This window comes from Bos grunniens, chromosome 1 (assembly GCF_055505025.1).
Source record: "Bos grunniens cultivar Pamir isolate PY7600 chromosome 1, Bosgru_T2T1.0, whole genome shotgun sequence".
NCBI classification, from domain to species: Eukaryota; Metazoa; Chordata; class Mammalia; order Artiodactyla; family Bovidae; genus Bos; species Bos grunniens.
In genome coordinates, this window is record NC_141165.1 from 6987669 (window position 1) to 7005328 (window position 17660).

Genomic DNA, 17660 nt, shown 5'->3' on the forward strand with positions numbered 1-17660 from the left:
ACTCTATTAGTTTGACTGTCCTTAGTTGGATGTTGAGTATGAGTCTGTTTCAGTCAGATTCATGTCCAGATATAATCAAATAATTTTGCCACCTGAATCCTTTTGTGAGCATGTTAATACGAAAGGATTTTGTACAAAGTAATAATAAGTAAGTGTGCTTGGAAAATACTAAGCTTCAAATCAGACACAACTTTAGTGCTATTTATTGAATAGTTTCTTATAACATGATTTATTGACTGGTACAAGTATTGGGTTTTGAGAAACTACATATTTATTTTGTATGTATTGCAGATCAGATGATCAAGTCTTCCATATTTGGCCAAAACAGATATGCAAAGTGAACATAAAGAAAGACTTTTCAATCTTATGCCATATCATTGTACCATATACAATATAAGTATGTAAGATTCCCCATCTTCATCACACTTAAATTAGCACTGATGTAAATCTGTGAAAAAACCTTATGGTACAAGCAAAAAATTGTAAACATGCTGAGGCATTATTTTCCTGTGATTTCACTACATTATACAATTAAAAAGTTTAATAATTGAAAGGGCTAATATCTAACTACACTAACGTGATTTTTTAAGAAGAATGAAGATCTAAAACAAACTGCCATAAAGTGATCAACAGAAACAAACAAAAAAAAAACTTCCTGAATAACTGAAGACAATAACTTCTTGTGCACTAGGATTGTTTTTTAAACTTTACAGCTTCAACTCCATTGTTTTCATACCTAAATGTTCACTTCCGGGTCAGAGGTTTCAGGCACATTTTCTGTTTAATGGAGGGAGACTTGAGATTATGGTAACATATGATATGACACCGTTTCACAGAAAACCTGAATCCAGATTACAGGCCCTGTTTGCTCCGAGTCCCAGCGCTCCCATTCTTAAAGAACCAAATAAACATGAGCACATTTGTCGAAGACTTGCTGTCTTAATCACAAATGTCTTTGTGGATGGTTTCCACAACCATGACGGAAGAGCCAGGAGGAGCATGCCTGTGTATGTGTGTGTGTGTGTGTTTAGGTCTATGTGTGTGCAGGTCAGTGTATGCATACACATGGGGTCACGCGCACATCCATTCTTCTTGAATGAATGTTCAAATCTGTCCTTGTCTGAATGAAATGAGAGTTCACCTTTCGCACATTTAGCCAATCCTAGCGCATTGATTCTCCGCCCCCAAAGAAATGCTCTAAATCTTGCCAAAATCCAAACGTTACTCTGTAACACTGAGTTGTATGAGACTTATTTCAATACTGAGAGCACCCTTTACATGCTATCAGGTATCAAGCTTTGTTCATGCTTTAAGGAGTCATCTGCATTTGAACCCCTTAGCCTTGGCTCCTCCTGTTCTTCATGGCCCCAGCCAAACTCCTGGATTTCAAAGTAGGAGCAAATTTTCGATTGTTATGAAGCTGAAATTTTCTTTTGTGCTGATTGTAATCAACAAGCATGTACTTGACTTGAGAGAGACAACCATTACTATCAAGAGTGTTATTTTGCTCTTGAAATGTCCATGCCAGTTCCTCTGTGGATAAGGTATTTTAACAGAAAGGAAGGAAACCCCTGAAAGGAATATTGGGCCATAATAGAGAATGGGATAAGGGATGAGCAGAGTCCCCTGGCTTCAGAAAGTTACTTCAGAAACTCTGTTGGGAGTGAAGCTTTTCAAAATTTCATTTTTGCATGAATCATTTGGCGATTCTGTTAAGATACAGACTATGACTCTCTAAGCCCATGTGGGGCTAATGTACTAATGAGGCTCCTGGATGATGCTGATGGGTGCTGCTTGTGAACTTCATTTTAAATAAAAAGGGGCTAGTACATTTCAACAAAAAATTTAATGTGAACAATCACATCAGCTCCATTTGCATATTTTTACAACAGTTCATTTCTAATTTGATCAATTTCACTCTATACAACAACATTCACTGAAAAAGGTAAAAACGGAATTATACTTTGTGAATACAGAGTCCCTTTGCCCCAGTTTATGTTTGACCAGATAGCCTCCATTATAAATACTGTTTTCTCTGCTTGAAAAAAACGAGTGTGTTTTAAAGCAACAATGTAAGTGGATACCGAACCACATTTCAGCTCTTGGTTGTGATGTCTTTCATACTTGGACTGAATAAATACCTTATATTATAGCTGACGTCCTTGTATAAGAAGTGCATTTCCTTTCAGTATCAGCATCCTGAAATGTCTGTCCACTCAGCAGGACATTGTTCCCATAGCCCTCCACCAGCTTTTTTGAAATGCAGCCCCCTTTTGGAAAATTTGAATTTAGGGAGTTCGCTTCAGACAGAGCATTGAAGAAAGGAACCCTTTCAGATGTGGCAAAGGTTGTTTAAAGCCATCAGATCAGAGGAAAAGGTCTGTAACACGCGCAGTGTTTCAGGGTGTGTGCACACATTTTCAGTTCCCTGGTGATCTCTGTGTTGGAAGGGATCTCAGATGCGAAAGCCGCTCGGAGATAAGCCGAGGCAACACCACTGCCGTCAGACATTGCTCTGCTGCAGCAAAAGCGTTCTCAGCTCTCTTTCCCTCTGATCCTCCTGCCTGTATTTCTCTTCGAGTTTCTGCTTCTCAGAATCCGCGCAGTAAAAGGTACAATCCGGGCTCTTCCGGATCTGTTCAAACTGACTGAAGTCAGCCACGTACTTGCCGGTTTTCGAGAGAGAGACGACAGGCACAAACTCAAAGCCCCAGTAGATCTCCTCCGGGATGTAAGATGTGCGGCTCTGGCACACGGCGCTGGTGGACTCCACGGTGGCATTGAGGAGGACCACCAGCTCAAACTCCTTCTCCTTCAGGTTTTGGGGGGTGAGATCCCGCAGGGGGCTTGTCTCATCCAGCACATGGTAGAACGTCATGGGCAGGATGAGGAAGGGGCTTTCAGAAGAGGAGTCCACGTGGAACTTGACGGTGGCCTGGTTCAGGAGGATCTGCTCGCCCTCCTTGGTGACGTGGGTCTGGAGGAGCTTCCCTGAGAGCTGGCACTGGATCAGGAGACTCTTCCTCATGTTGGCCACCTGGATCACCAAGCACAGCTTCCCGTTCTGCTTGGTGATAACGGCGCAGTGGCTGAACTTGATGGTCTCCGCCCGCTTTTTGGGTCTGGCGATTTTGGCCAGGAAGGTGCCCGTGATGAAGATCTCAATCAAGGTGGTGATGACCAGCTGGGCCACCAAGAGGAAGATGGCATGAGGGCATTCCTCGGTGATGGAACGGACTCCGTAGCCGATGGTCGTCTGGGATTCCAGGGAAAACAGAAACGCCCCAGTGAGGGAGTCCACTCTCATGATGCATGGGGTGTGATTGGAAGGGGGCTCACTGGGCTCCAGGTCCCCATGGATAAAGGCGATGGCATAGTAGATCACCCCGAACAGGAACCAGGTCATCACGAACGTGGCAGCAAACAGGGTGAGCTTATATCTCCACTTCATGTCGATGACGGTGGTCCACAAGTCTTGGAGGTAGAGCAAATATATGCCATCCACTTTGTCAATTCTCACGTTGCTGTGCCCGCTCTTGGACATGACTCGGGGTCTGCTGGCCTTGAGGCCAGCACCAGCGGTGTGCTTCACCAGGGGCGCGCTGGCCATGCTGATGTGAATCGGGTCCATGGACCAGCTCACAGGGCCACCTAAGGAAAGGACAAAGGAAGATGTCCCCTTACTGTCACGTGTCCAGAAAGTAGAAACAGGATACTCCTATGAGATAAAAGTGAATGTACACGGAAGTTCACAAGAAAGGTGAAGACTGAAGGCCAGATTCATGGATGTGTACCTGGGGATGGTGGTAGGAGAGAGTGTGGAGCAGAGACTGGAGACAAAGAGACTGGGGTTAAATTCTTTCTTTCCAACTTACTCACTGTGTGACTGGGGCATGCTATTTAACCTCTCTGGACCCCAGCTACCTAATCTGTGAACTAGGAATACAGTCTACTTCTCAGAGTTTTTGTGATGGTTGAATGAGATAATGGCTGTAAAGTGTCAAAACAGAACTTCACACTCAAATGCAAATCTTCTCTTTCTGATATCATACTCACAAGCATCCACCCCACAGAGTATTATGAATATTTATGTATATTCCGCTTTCAAGGATTTTCAAGTATAGAAAATTAAAAAATAAGTTGACTTAGCATAGGGCCAGTACTGATATAAATAAAATGCACCATCCACAAGATACTTTTTGATATAGTGATGGAAAATGTGAGCACAAACTTTAAAACCTTGGGTACTATTCATAAAAATTTTTTTAAAGCTGTTCTTTTGCATGATATAGCAATAGCCATTAATAGCCATTGATTTCCCCCCATAGTCTGATGAATTATTTGGAATCCTTGATCTGTCCCAGTTTTTTATTACAATGGGAAAGATCAAGTTATCCAACAGCCAAAAACAAACTTAGAACAAATAATCAAACTTTATTAATGGCTGGTTATGCTGAGATAAAAGTTATCAATATAGAATATTAGGCGTGGCATTTAGGTATGGCACAAAAATCCTGCCTTACTTCTTTCGAGCTAAGTAGAACCAGCCTAAGTATCTATTTTAAAGAGCTAGTGAACAAATACATGAGTACAGGCATCTGACAATGTAGCAGAACAGACTTACCTGCAAGAGGTACTAGGCTGCCATGCTGAGCCCCAGAGAACGCTCCGCATTTACAGACAGGGAAAAGCTGGGGTGAGGCCACACAGCATCTTATAATGCCTGCCTTGTGACTAAGTTACCCCTACATTCCTTGGAAAAGATAATGTGAATGATTACAGGGTAACCACCTGGTTGGCATGATTTTCCACCTCAGTGGCATTTTAATAATAATAAAAAATTTCTCCCTTTAAAATGACACTGGTATACAGTGGTCTATGATTCATGCAGTAATCTTTGCTGTTGGAATAATGTTTTCTCAGCAGAGTTTCTAAAATAATCCTCTGGGCAAATCCCTTCAAGGAATCTGAAACTGTATCCATTAAAGGCTAACACCTGTTGAGGATACGGCTAATCTGTTGGGCTTTTTAGTTTTCCTCTTGCACTGTTAAAGTGTGCCATTTACTGCCTGCCCCTTGAAATGATCTTTTTTTTTTTTTCTCAGAAAAGGGGAGTCTCTTTTTCATTTTCCTTGCAAAGAATGGCCCTATGTTATCCAGAATTTATTTTTCTTGTTGAAGCCTATCCCACTAATTTGGGGACCAGTCTAGATGAAAAGTAGGCTTCCCTGGTGATTTAGACAGGAAAGAATCTGCCTGCAATACAGGAGACCCGGGTTCAATCCCTGGATCAGGAAGCTCCCCTGGAGAAGGGAATGGCAACCCACTCCAGTGTTCTTGCCTGGAGAACCCCATGGACAGAAGAACCTAAAGGGCCACAGTCCATGGGGTTGTAAAGAGTTAGACACGACTGAGTGGCTAACACTTAGATGAAAAGTACAGGATATAATTTAGTGTGGGCTTTATCAGACCCTCAGCAGCCCCTCTCAGGAATCAAGAGGAAAGCAACCACAGTGGAAGTTTGGAAACGTAATGCCAGGCTGGCATGCCCAAGTGCCTAGTCAAGCTCAGAACATGGGCGCTGGCAAAGACAAACGTAGCTTACGGACAAGTAACTGCATGAGCTTAAAATAAAACAAAGCTCTTAGGGGCAAGTGCATGCCATTCAACCCACTGAAGTGAAAACAGAAGCTTAAGTTTTCTTGTGCGCATGGTACACAACTGTCCTGCGGCACAAACGAAGCTCCCAGCTCAGCCTTCTGCCAGAGGCTGGGAGACTTGGCCCTGTTGTTACAAAGGCAGGGCCACGACGCTTCTGTTTTAACCTCTCCTTCAAAGGGGCAGAGGCTAGGGATGAGCTGACTCTGTCTCCTCTCTCTCCCCAAAGCTCCTGTGCTATAGTTTTGCACAACTGTTGTTGGAATCAATGACCCCAACGGCCATCTGAGGATGGGGGTCATATACGGGGGAAGAAAACCTAGATGGATGGGGATAAGGGCCTTGGGATCAGCCTCTCACTGTGGAAAAGAGTGGCTGGTGGACAGCACCCCAAGGCTAAACACCCACTCCCTCCCTCCCAACACCCCGTGCCCCCAGAACCGCATGCTACCTGGGGGCTCACTCGGCAGGCGGGTCAGATGGTGTCTTCTCCAAGGCAGGTGGATGGTCCTCACTCCCCTTCGCCCACCTGGCTACCATGGGACTCTGCTACTTCCTGAAAGAAAGAGGGCCACGTGGAGCTCACAGGTGTTTACTAAGAAACTGACCCAGTGAAACTGACCCTCAGCGTTCACCTTCCACCCCCGCACCCCCTGGCGATCTGGCAGGGTGCCCAGAATAGATCAAAGCTCAAGGAGTGTTTCAGGAATGAAACTGAAGCCCCAGCCACAATCCTCACTGTAGAATTCCCACCCTCTGGAGGGAGCTCAGTAGTAAAACACCCTGGAAAGAGTGGGTTAACTCACCCCCACAGAAGCCCACTATCAACTGGCCGGCAAACAGGGAGGCAGGAAGGGGAAGTGCAGAGGAAGTAAACAGTGAGAATTGGAAGGGAAGAGTCTAGAATATTTTTACCGCCTGTGGAAATGCATTATTACTGTTGAGTCATAGAACATTAGAGTTTAAAAGAATGTCAGAACCAAGGCATCCGACACACGGTTTTCAAATGAGGAGACCTGGGAGGTTGCAGTGACTTGTCTTGCCCGTGGCAGAACGAACAAGCTCCGAAGTCTTTGGGAGCTAGACCAGCGTTCTTGTCAGCACACAAATCCCTCTTAAACCTCCGAAGTTTAATGCAATCTGTTCTGATGTCACCAGGCTCTTTGGCATTTTGGCATGCTCCTTTTCTGAAATAGTTTTTACTAAACTCTACTTACATATATATGGTAAGAATGGAAGGTCAAAGAAATGAACTACTGTGAGCTGGAACACACCATCCCATCAAAGGGAAACCTACCTGCAAATGGACAGAGAGACCCTGACCAATTAGGAGAAATACATATGCAAACACTAAGCAAGAACAGAGTAAGGACGGAGCCAGAAATGGTCCAAACTGGGAAGTGTTAGTCACAGTCATATCTTACTGTGTGACTCCACGGACTGTAGACTCTGTCCATGGAATTCTCCTGGCAAGAATACTGGAGTGGATTGCCATTCTCTTCTCCAGCGGCTCTTCCTGACCCAGGGATCGAATTCAGGTCTCCAGCATTATGGGCAGATTCTTTACCATCTAAGCCATCAGGGAAGCCCAAAGTGGGAAGGATACAGAAAATAAAACGACAGTAATGAAGATTCAGGTGAGTGGCAACAACACTAAAGCTTCAGATCACCAATTACAGTACTCATCATCATAAACAGATAACACTAGAGCCAGGGACCAGCCTCTCTCCTAGGTGCTTTTCATGTGTGGCCATAATTAGCCCTCAGAGCATCCCCATAAGGAGGAAACAGGGCCACAGAAAATCCAAGCTCTCAACAGCTGGCACTGGGCAGAAGGGTCCCTGTGAAGCCCCTGTGCCCACATTCTTGACCAGCCTGACGAAGACGCTCAGACCCTAAGTGCCTGAGAACTTCCTGGCAGGCTTGGCATTTTCGATTTGGTAGGTTTGGTGTGGAACCCCCAAAAACTGCAGGTCTGAAGAGTTCCCAGATGATGCTGCTGCTCCAGGAACACACTTTGAGAACCAACACACTGGATACAGAAATTGAATCGTTATCAACATCTTAACAGCTCTCCCCTCTTGGTGAATATCCTATCCCCAACTCGCCCTTAGAGTCCTGAAGTAACACTATTGCATATAGACGTGGAGAACATCTGCTTATTACTTTCCAGAAATTCCCAGTCTCCACCATCCTTATAAATAAAGGAAAGCCAGTGACCCAGTGGCCCACGGCTAAGTATTAATTCTTTAAAGGAGCAGTAGGGCTCCCCTGGTGGTTCAGTGCCAAAGAATCTGCTTGCCAATGCAGGAGACACGGATTCAATCCCTGATTAGGGAAGATCCTGCATGTCAGAGAGCAACTGAACCCAGCCACCACAAATACACTGTGCCCTAGAGCCCAGGACCTGCAGCCACTGAAGGCCACGCACCGAGGGCCTGTTTCCACAGCAAGAGAAGCCGCCACAGTGAGGGGCCTGCATACCGCAACTCGAGAGTCACCTCCACTCTTCACAACTAGAGAAAAGCTTGCTCAGCAACAAAGACCCCGCACAGCCAAAAGGAAGACAGATAAATAAATAAAATTATTTTTTTAAAGTAGCAATATATGGAGAATCTGATCAAAACTATAATACATTATCTATATTCATCATATAAATGTCATATACATATTGTGTTACAGAATATGTAAGCATTATATGCAATAAAATTTATGTTATATAACATTTACAGTAAACATGTTTATGTTTACTATACAATTTATGCTTATAATAAAATTTATGTTATATAATATTTACAGTAAACATACAGTAAACATTTATATTACATTAAATATTTAATGTAATATAAATAATGCTAGTAGAAATATTAGCCAACATTAAGCATAGGCAAGTCTTTCATTTCCACAATAGACTTTCACCCACAACTTTTACTAACTAAACTGTGTTTACAGAGTATTTGACTCTCAAAAATGGGATAATCGTGCTAACTTTCATGTAACACTTGGTTAGGAAAAGAAAATATGGTTTCAGAAGGGTTTTTTTTTTCTCTTAGTACAACACTGAGAACTTCTAAGAATTTAGAACTCTTCTGAGTCAAATTTTGGAAGTTTTCAGTTTGTCCATCCTGGGAAAAAGTTCTGTGTTCCATGGTGGGCTAACAGAATGCATGCAGTTGCAGAAAACAATAATTTAAAAATGAGGAGACAGTCGCTCCCTAAACCTGGAGCTTCTCAATCACGCCTCCAGTGATATCATTCTACATACCTTCAAACGGGGTGGCGAGGCTTAAAGTAAAATTCAAATCCAACTACAACTTCCTGATTTCCAGACTAGAATTGGAATTTGAGGGACTCTGACTTGAGAACGCTGGCAAAACAGCTGCCTGTTTGTAAGAAAAGTTGCTTTAAAAGCTTTCTCAGGTGTCAAATATTTCTGACGAAGCAAACTTTTGATCTCTCTCTTTGCTACGAATCCGAAACACCTGGCTGATATTTTACTTGAAGGGTACATGGGTTTAAATATTAAGTGCTGAAATATGTTTTTTAAAAAGTGCTTGACAAGAATGTAGTTGGGGTTCACTGCACTCCAAAGGTTTAAACGTAATGGAAAATAAACTCAGCGAGGCTTAGCTATCCTGTCTTTGGGTCCTGTGACTGTGGTCACATAAACACGCGGGGGGGCCTTTGGCGCTGGCCTCCTGCCATCTTCCCCCCGCTCTTCCGAGCAGCCTCGGCCTCGCTCCAGCGGCTGCGCCTCCTTCTCTGAATCCGCTTCTTGGCTTCCTCCACGTCAGCTTTGCCCAGGTGGCCTCAGAACTGGGCGTGCTCATTAACGACAACAAGGTGCCCCGAGTGGCCCCTCAACAGGTTCCCAAGGGTGCCCCTTTGGTTGTTATCTGCCGGGGAAATGACTCTTTCCTCCTGCAAACCCTTCTGAGGACTAAGGGTGGCTGGGAGGACTGGCAAGTTTGAGAGGCTGTGCCGTTGGACATTCTCCTCCATGAGGAATATGAGGATCTGGTTAAGGTTACGGCAAATTCACCACCCGGTGTCCTGTATCTTAATGAGCTGTCTTTGAAGAGAGGAACTTGGAGCCTCATTGGGGGAGCCACGGTCGCTTTTCCTTGTGGTGGTTGTGGCTTCCAGTCTCTGGGGGGCCCATCGTCAGTCTATGAGCCTCCTTCCCCGAGGCGGTTCTGCTGGGGGATGTGTGTTCATCCTCTGGGTCAGATGTGGTCACGTGACTGCTTCGGCCAATGGCGTGTCCACTGCGGGGACCCAAGTCTCACCTGAACGGAGTGAGGATGGCTCAGTTCTGGTTCTGCCCCTGCTCTCAGGGGAGGCTCAGAGTGGACCGTTTCTTCCTCTTGACAGCGATGGGGACTGGGGTGGGGTGAAGTGAGCTGCAGCTGAACCCAGGCTGACTCGTAACACGGGAAAGAAAAGAGTCCTGTGACCTTGTTGAGTTCTTGGACTTGTCTGATACTGTAAGTGTAAGTGTTAGTCGCTCAGTAGTGCCCAACTCTTTGCGAACCCATGGACTGCAGCCCACCAGGCTCCTCTGTCCATGAGATTTTTCCAGGCAAGGATACTGGAGTGGGTCGCCATTTCCTTCTCCAGGGGATCTTCCCAACCCGGGGATCAAACCCAGGTCTCCTGCAGTGCAGGCAGAATCTTTACAGACTGGGCTACAAGGGAAGCCCCTTGTCTGATACTGAGACACAACCTGGTGAAAGTCTGACTGCAGCGATACTCTTAGTACATATTTTTGTATTTCAGGACTAAGTGTCTGATCTAAAAGGTACTGTATTTAAAGAAAACAGGTGAAGTCTTGAAATAGCCCTCAGTGTGAACTTCAAATGTTGGTCTATGGCTAAACACCGAATAGGAAAAGAATATTTATACTACCATGTGTAAAATAGATAGCTGGTGAGAAGTTGCTATATAACACAGGGAGCCCAGCCTGGCACTCTGCGATGACCTAGATGGGTGATGGGGGGTGGGAGGGATGCTCAAGAGGGAGGGGACACGTGTACTTATGGCTGATTTTCATTGTAGTAATGCAGAGACCAGCACAGCATGGTGATTTTCCTCCAATTAAAAAATAAAGAAAAGAAATATAAACCTCTTAAGATTTCAACAGGAAGAAAGATTTGCGTGATCCTGAAGGACAGCATAGAAAAAGTGAATAATTTTTCTCTTTCCAATACTTTGACATTGTGACTTAAATTTCTCAGGATAAGGCGATTTTTCAGGGTAAGCTGTAAGAGCCTCAGATCCTGTTGTTCTTATTTCTGTGGCGCAAGAAGCCAGTGTTTAAGGATCATGTAGCACCATGATCTGTGATGCCCAGCATACCAGACCTTATGTCATTGGTAGCCTTCATGTGGGGTGGGCGCTGCTTAAAAAGGGACTGGGCCCTTTTCAAACCCTGGTGGCTCCGATGGTAAAGAATGTGCCTGCAATATGGGAGACCCAGGTTCGATCCCTGGGTTGGGAAGATCCCCTGGAGAAGGAAATAACAACCCACTTCACTATTCTTGCCTGGAGAATTCCATGGACAGAGGAGCCTGGCAGGGTATAGTCCATGGGGTCGCAAGAGTCAGACATGACTGAATAACTAACATACACACACACAGTATTTTATTTAATCCTTCTCTTTACCTTGTGAAGAAAGTGTTTTCTCGATTTTCTAAATGAGGAAACTAAACTGAGAGATTCAATCATTTATACGCGTTCATAAAAGTTAAAGGACCCTGTTGGCAAGCCAGACCTGTCTTCACACCTGTGCTCCTGTCTAACCAAAACTAACTGTCCTCAAAATTAACTCATAGTAGACATCTCTCACTGTTGAGCAATTCTGTGCAGCACATTGTAAAATGAGTTCTGGCTCATTACATGTTAGTAGTCCTTAGAGAACAACAGCTATAATTGATTTATTGCTTATCCTGTGCACACCTTATCTAAGGGGCCGTGTATTAACTCTCACTTAGATTCAGAAAGGATTAATGCCATTATTCCAGGCGTCCAGGTAAAAACAGATCCAGCACAAGGTCTGTTTGAGTCTGTAATCCTCATTTCTCACCTCTGTAACATGAGTTCTAGAACTTCAGCGAGCATCAGAATCACCCGGAGGCCTTAAAATACACATGGCTCTGCCCAGGAGGTTTAGAGTGCTCAGTCACTCAGTCGTGTCTGACTTTGTGACTCTATGGACTGCAGCCCTCCAAGCTTGTCTGCCCATGGAATTTCCCAGGCAAAAATACTGGAGTGGATTGCCATTTCCTCCTCCATGGGATCTTTCTGACCCAGGGATAAAACCCGTGTCTCTTGCATCTCCTGCCTTGGCAGGCAGACTCTTTACCATTGAGCCATCTGGGAAGCCCCTCGGATTAGAGGAGAGCCTAGAAATCTGCATTTCTAATGAGCTCCCAGGTGATGCTGAGGCTGCTCATCTAGAGACGATACTTTGAGATTAGAGTTATATAGAATCTGTGGGAAATTCACAAGCACATAAACTAGGTTACTTAAAAGTTCAGTCCTGTTGCTTTCAAGCAAAGGAGTGGGCCCTTGGGTGTGCGAAGGAACAGCAAGTTGAAGGGGCCAAGAATACAAATATATGATAGCTGTTGGGTGGCATTTTCAGTTAGCCAGAAAAGGGCCTCCTAGGGTTTAGAAGTTCAGATGAATTGTCTTGAGGGGGACAATGAGAATTTGGGGGGAAATGCAAGTAACTGTTTTAAAATTTCTCCAAGTTTTCTTTCTAGGATGATGGATACCATCTTACAGTAGACTTGAGGATTCACAAGCTAAGAACTCCAGAGGCTGGAGGAAAGATCCTGGAGCTTAGGACTGACAGCTGAAGCTAGAAGGGCCTTAGCAGTCCTCTTGCTCAGGCTTCCCCTAAGTGTGTGGCTCAGATGGTAAAGAATCCACCTTCAACGCAGGAGACATAGGTTCGATCCCTGGGAAGATCCCCTGGAGAAGGGAATAGCTACCCACTCCAGTATTCTTGCATAGAGAATCCCATGGACAGAGGAACCTGGCGGGCTACTGTCCATGGGGTCAAAAAAATCAGACAGGACTAAGCGACTAACATAGATAACTGGTAGAGGTGCTCCACAAATAAAGTGACTTGCCTTGCATCCCGAACCCTCAAGTACCCCACTGTCTCTACCTACTGTAGACTCACACTGCACATCTGTTTAGTACAGGGTCTGAGAATTCTATAGCAAAGAAACACGCTTAACCCTCTAAATCCTCCACTTGCCCAACATTTGAGAGCACCCTAAGGAGGGCTGATCTGGTTTAAACTTTGCACTTTGTATCCAGGGAAAAAGAGGATCACAAAGGTTGAGTGATTTATTCAAGGTCATTGAGTCAGTGGCAGAAGTAGGGCTGGAAACAAGGCTTTGTGAGTCTTAGTCCATTTGATGGGGGGGATGTCTAGCTCTCATTGTGGACATGAAATATCCTGAGATGAGCTATCCATCACCCTGGACCCTGAAGACAGGGCAGCATATAAAAGAAGGCCAGAAGCACCAGCATCACTTAGAAATGTTCATCAGAAGTGCCAGCTAAAGTGGTCCTGTGCTTGGGCCACTGAATCAGAACCAGTGTCTTAAAAACACCCGACTTCCGAAAGGATTATGTGGCTGGAGGTTCTCGCTTGGAGAACTGGCAAAGTCTTTTGTGCCTTATTGTATGTTGGAAAAGCATCAAGTACTGCTTTAAAGACAAATCCCACATTTGACATTGCATGTGGGTCTCTAATGATCCAATTTGCCTCTGTGGTCAAATATTTAGCCTTTTTCCTATGTTTCCATTCCATTATTATTGTTTCAAATTCCATAAGTAACTAAAAAATCCTTTTCCATCTCTCCATGCGGTTTGCATAGTTATGCTCTTTGCCCCTCAATGTAGGCTCTTCTAAATTTTTTTTTAAATTCTGTAGAATATCAAGCTTTCTCTGGATAAAGACAGGTTTAAACAGATACTGAGTTCACTAGCAGACTCATTTTCCATTTTCCATGGCAAAGAATCCGAGCCCTGGAATAAGGTATCATTTGCTGAATATTTTTCTAAAGACAGTTTAATTTCAGGCCCTTTATTTTGGGAGAGAGCTGGCTAACCCAAATAAAACATTATACATCTGTCTGTTGTTACGAGTGACCAACTTCAGCTGAACATCATTACTTACTAACAGTTAACTTTCCTATAGAGTAAAAATGTGCAGCAGCTAAAAAGCAAATGGAAATTTCCTTTGGTTTACCACCCTTGATCTCTCCATGCTCCGACATGTGAAGAACTTGGGTAATAAGCATATACTCCCCTCTAATCACAGCATGGTTTGGACATGCATTGTTGTAAGATGACTGGCAAAACAGGAAGATTTATGTCTGAGGGGAAAAGAAAACAAGGCCGACTGGATTGCACTAGACGCCCTAATGCACTGCTTCCAACTTTGTCTTTAGGGAAGAGATTTAAGTAGCCCGCGGAATCTTACTTTCTATTCTTGTCTGGATTCATTCAAATGTGCCACAGGGGAGATGGCTCCAAACTTGAGATAAAGAGGTGAAAATATAGAGTGTTCGGGTGTGTCTGATCATAACTGGTAACCTGGAAATAATTCAGGACAGCAGGTACTGGTTTTTTTTCAGATGATACTTGTAGAGAAACAAATATTGTATTTAGTGTATTCTATTCAATGAAACTTCAAACTGGGTATCGTCAGAGCTCTAAAAGAGGACGAAAAAAATGGAAAGCAAGAAAGCAAGTTTGTTTTCTCAAGCCCCCATCTCTGACCTTCAAAAGTTGCTTGAGGCTAGGTCACTGCACTTATACATTGCATCAGTATATAATTTGAAATATTCAGACTGACTTTTCCCTAAAATCTCTCACTCACTAAGACGTCGAACCCACCGCCTTTAACAATAACAATTTTTCTTTGTCTCACATTTATAATATATTTTTTACTATGACGAAGGCATAGATTTACAGAAAGAGTGTGTGTGTGTGTGTGTGTATGTGTGTGTGTATTCTCAGCCACTCAGTCATGTCCAATTCTTTGCAACCTGTGAACTGTAGCCCACTAGGCTCCTCTGTCAAGTAGATTCTCCAGGCAAGAATACTGGAGTGGGTTGCCATTTCCTACTTCAGGGGATCTTCCTGACCCAGGGATCAAACCCATGTCTCCTGCATCTCCTATGTTGCAAGTGGATTCTTTGACCAATGAGTCACTGCTGATAAAAAGAGTATCGTATTATAAATATATGTACTGAATTTCAGCTGGCTTGTTTTTCTGGCTTCATGTTGACTAGTTTCTTCTGTTCAAAATAAATTTGGACTTCTTGGCCTTGAACAATTAATGATTAATGGGTTTTGGTGTGATTCCCCTGGACGCAAGAGTGAAATTCTCCTCGGTCATTTCTATGTTCTTCATTGTCATGATTGAAATCTCATCCCAGACAAAGGAAATTATGACTATTCCTTGATTTAGAACCAAGGAGTTATTTAACAATAGAATGAGTGTCAAAGGTTTTGAAATTCAGTTTCACTGTCAGTCTAAACTTTGACCACATTTCTCTGATATAGAAAATGAATTATCATGAGATCTCAAGGAGACACAGTCAAAACTAAAATTCTTGGACGGTAGTCAAGGTACTTTAAGGTCTGGCAATATTTCTGAGTTGTCCACTTTTCCCAAAGTTGAAAATATAGGTGTTTGTGATCACTGAGTAATAATAAGAAAATTTCAGACTTCAAAATATTAATAGCATCACATTTAGTCTGAGATCTTTGGCAGTTAACTAACCTCCATCAGTCAACAGAGTAAGAAAACACATTCTAATCATCTGTTGGGGAATATTGGCCCAATTTTAGTGTTTTTAGGGTTGCCAGATAGGATATGAGATGGTGAGTTAAAACTGAATTTCAAATGGACAACAAATGATTTTTAGTTTAAGTATGTCATTCAGTACTTGATAAATATTTATTCTCAAAATTAGGCATTGTTTATTTGAAATCCACATATATGTACCATATAGATAGAGTCAAAAGGAGTCCTATATTTTTATTTGCTAAACCTGGGAACCCTAGGTTAGAGCAGACCAATATTCTAGAGAAGCTCAGAAAGTAAAAAAAAAAAAAAAAAAAAACTCAGACAAGGTTCAAAGCACAGACAACTTTCTTAGAAGAAGAGCAACCCATACTTTCCCAGTACTAGGAGTCCTGGAAACAACTCAGACGTTAATGGGAGGAAAGCTTTATCATTCGTGATGTACCAGAAGGTGTCAGGAAGTCCAGTCAATCTAGTAAGCTGGCCTCATTTTTAATATTTCAGCTCAGGGATTCTTTTAAAAATGCCTTTTATTGAAGTATAGTTGATTTGCAATGTTGTGTTAATTCCTGCTGTGTAGCAAAGTGACTCAGTTATACAGATGCTTATATTCTTTTTCATATACTTTTCTACTATGGTTTATCACTACAGTTCCCTGTGCTATACAGTCGGATCTTATAGATATGTTGTTAATCCATTCTGTGTATAATAGTTTGCATCTGGTAACCCTAAACTCCCACTTCATTCCTCCCCCTCCCTCATGGCAACCACGAGTCTGTTTTCTACACGGCTCAGGGATTTCTGGGATAAGGCAGTGGCACCCCACTCCAGTACTCTTGCCTGGAAAATCCCATGGACAGAGGAGCCTGGTAGGTTGCAGTCCATGGGGTCGAGAAGAGTCGGACACGGCTGAGCGACTTCACTTTCACTTTTCACTTTCATGCACTGGAGAAGGAAATGGCAACCCACTCCAGTGTTCTTGCCTGGAGAATCCCAGAGACGGGGGATCCTGGTGGGCTGCCGTCTACGGGGTCACACAGAGTTGGACACGACTGAAGCGACTTAGCAGCAGCAGCAGCAGCAGCAGGGATTTTTAACCATTTTTGCATTATAGTCCTTTTTGGCAGACAGGTAAGACCTAAGACTGCCATCTCAGAATGTGTTTAAATACATAAAAATAAAACAAGTATGACTACAAAAGACATAAATTATTTTAAAAACAAAGTTGCGCTTCTTTTGCAAGTATTAATTAGGAAGAGCTCACCATATTGAAGGGCTTCCCTGGTAGTTCAGCTGGTAAAGAATCTGCCTGCAAATCAGGGGACCCAGGTTGGATTCCTGGGTTGGGAAAATCTACTGGAGAAGGGAATAGGCTACCCACTCCGGTATTCTTGGGCTTCCCTGGTGGCTCAACTGGTAAAGAATCTATCTGCAATGTGGGAGACCTGGGTTCGATCCCTGGGTTAGGAAAATGCCCTGGAGAAGAGAAAGGCTACCCACTCCAGAATTCTCGCCTGGAGAATTCCATAGAAAGGGTGGTGAGCTGAAATGTTATTTCAAGATCTCTGAAGCAACTGTGTGTTGAAATACCGTGACTTCCACTATAATGAAATCACACTTGGGACTAAAATGATGGTGGTGTGTTACACATTCATAGTAAAAAAAAAAAAAATAAAAGTCTAGATTTTAGCTACAGGTGATATTCCCCTGCCCTACCTCATCCGTCCCCACCATCCCAGGTCACAGACATGCTTGATTCTACCCCTCATTTCTCCAGGTTTCATGGACCTGGGTGTAAACCTTGCTGTGGGTGAGACAGTAATTCTGATAATGTCAAATAATGTCACATCTGATAATGTTAACATCTGATCATGTCAGTTGGGCCAACCTATTGAATCCTTCTTGATTAATTTCCTGTAAACACTCTCTTGCCATTGATAATGACTAGCCTTTCAGATGGAGAAGGCAATGGCACCCCACTCCAGTACTCTTGCCTGGAAAATCCCATGGATGGAGGAGCCTGGAAGGCTGCAGTCCATGGGGTCGCTAAGAGTCAGACACGACTGAGTGACTTCACTTTCCCTTTTTACTTTCTTGCATCCGAGAAGGAAATGGCAACTCACTCCAGTGTTCTTGCCTGGAGAATCCCAGGGACGGGGGAGCC

At 43.6% G+C, this 17660-nt stretch overlaps 1 protein-coding gene across 25 annotated transcripts in view; it reads right to left on the bottom strand.

Annotated features, from left to right (window-relative positions):
* Nucleotides 1-251: 251 nt before the first annotated feature.
* The window catches only part of KCNJ15 (potassium inwardly rectifying channel subfamily J member 15), a 57736-nt gene continuing 40327 nt past the window's right edge, over nucleotides 252-17660 (bottom strand). For 7 of the 25 annotated variants that reach the window (XM_086416337.1, XM_086416390.1, XM_086416305.1 and 4 more), the window contains 2 exons: nucleotides 6110-6214; nucleotides 1828-3651 (listed from right to left, as the gene is read on the bottom strand). In XM_086416337.1, coding sequence (XP_086272463.1) covers nucleotides 2504-3631 — 1128 coding nt within the window. In that variant the 5' untranslated portion in view covers nucleotides 3632-3651; nucleotides 6110-6214 and the 3' untranslated portion in view covers nucleotides 1828-2503. Of the gene's footprint in view, nucleotides 3652-4624; nucleotides 4754-6109; nucleotides 6215-6464; nucleotides 6488-7082; nucleotides 7229-8089; nucleotides 8186-8923; nucleotides 9040-17660 lie in introns of those variants that run through there. The other 18 variants (XM_086416359.1, XM_086416436.1, XM_086416432.1 and 15 more) reach the window with 11 other exon arrangements.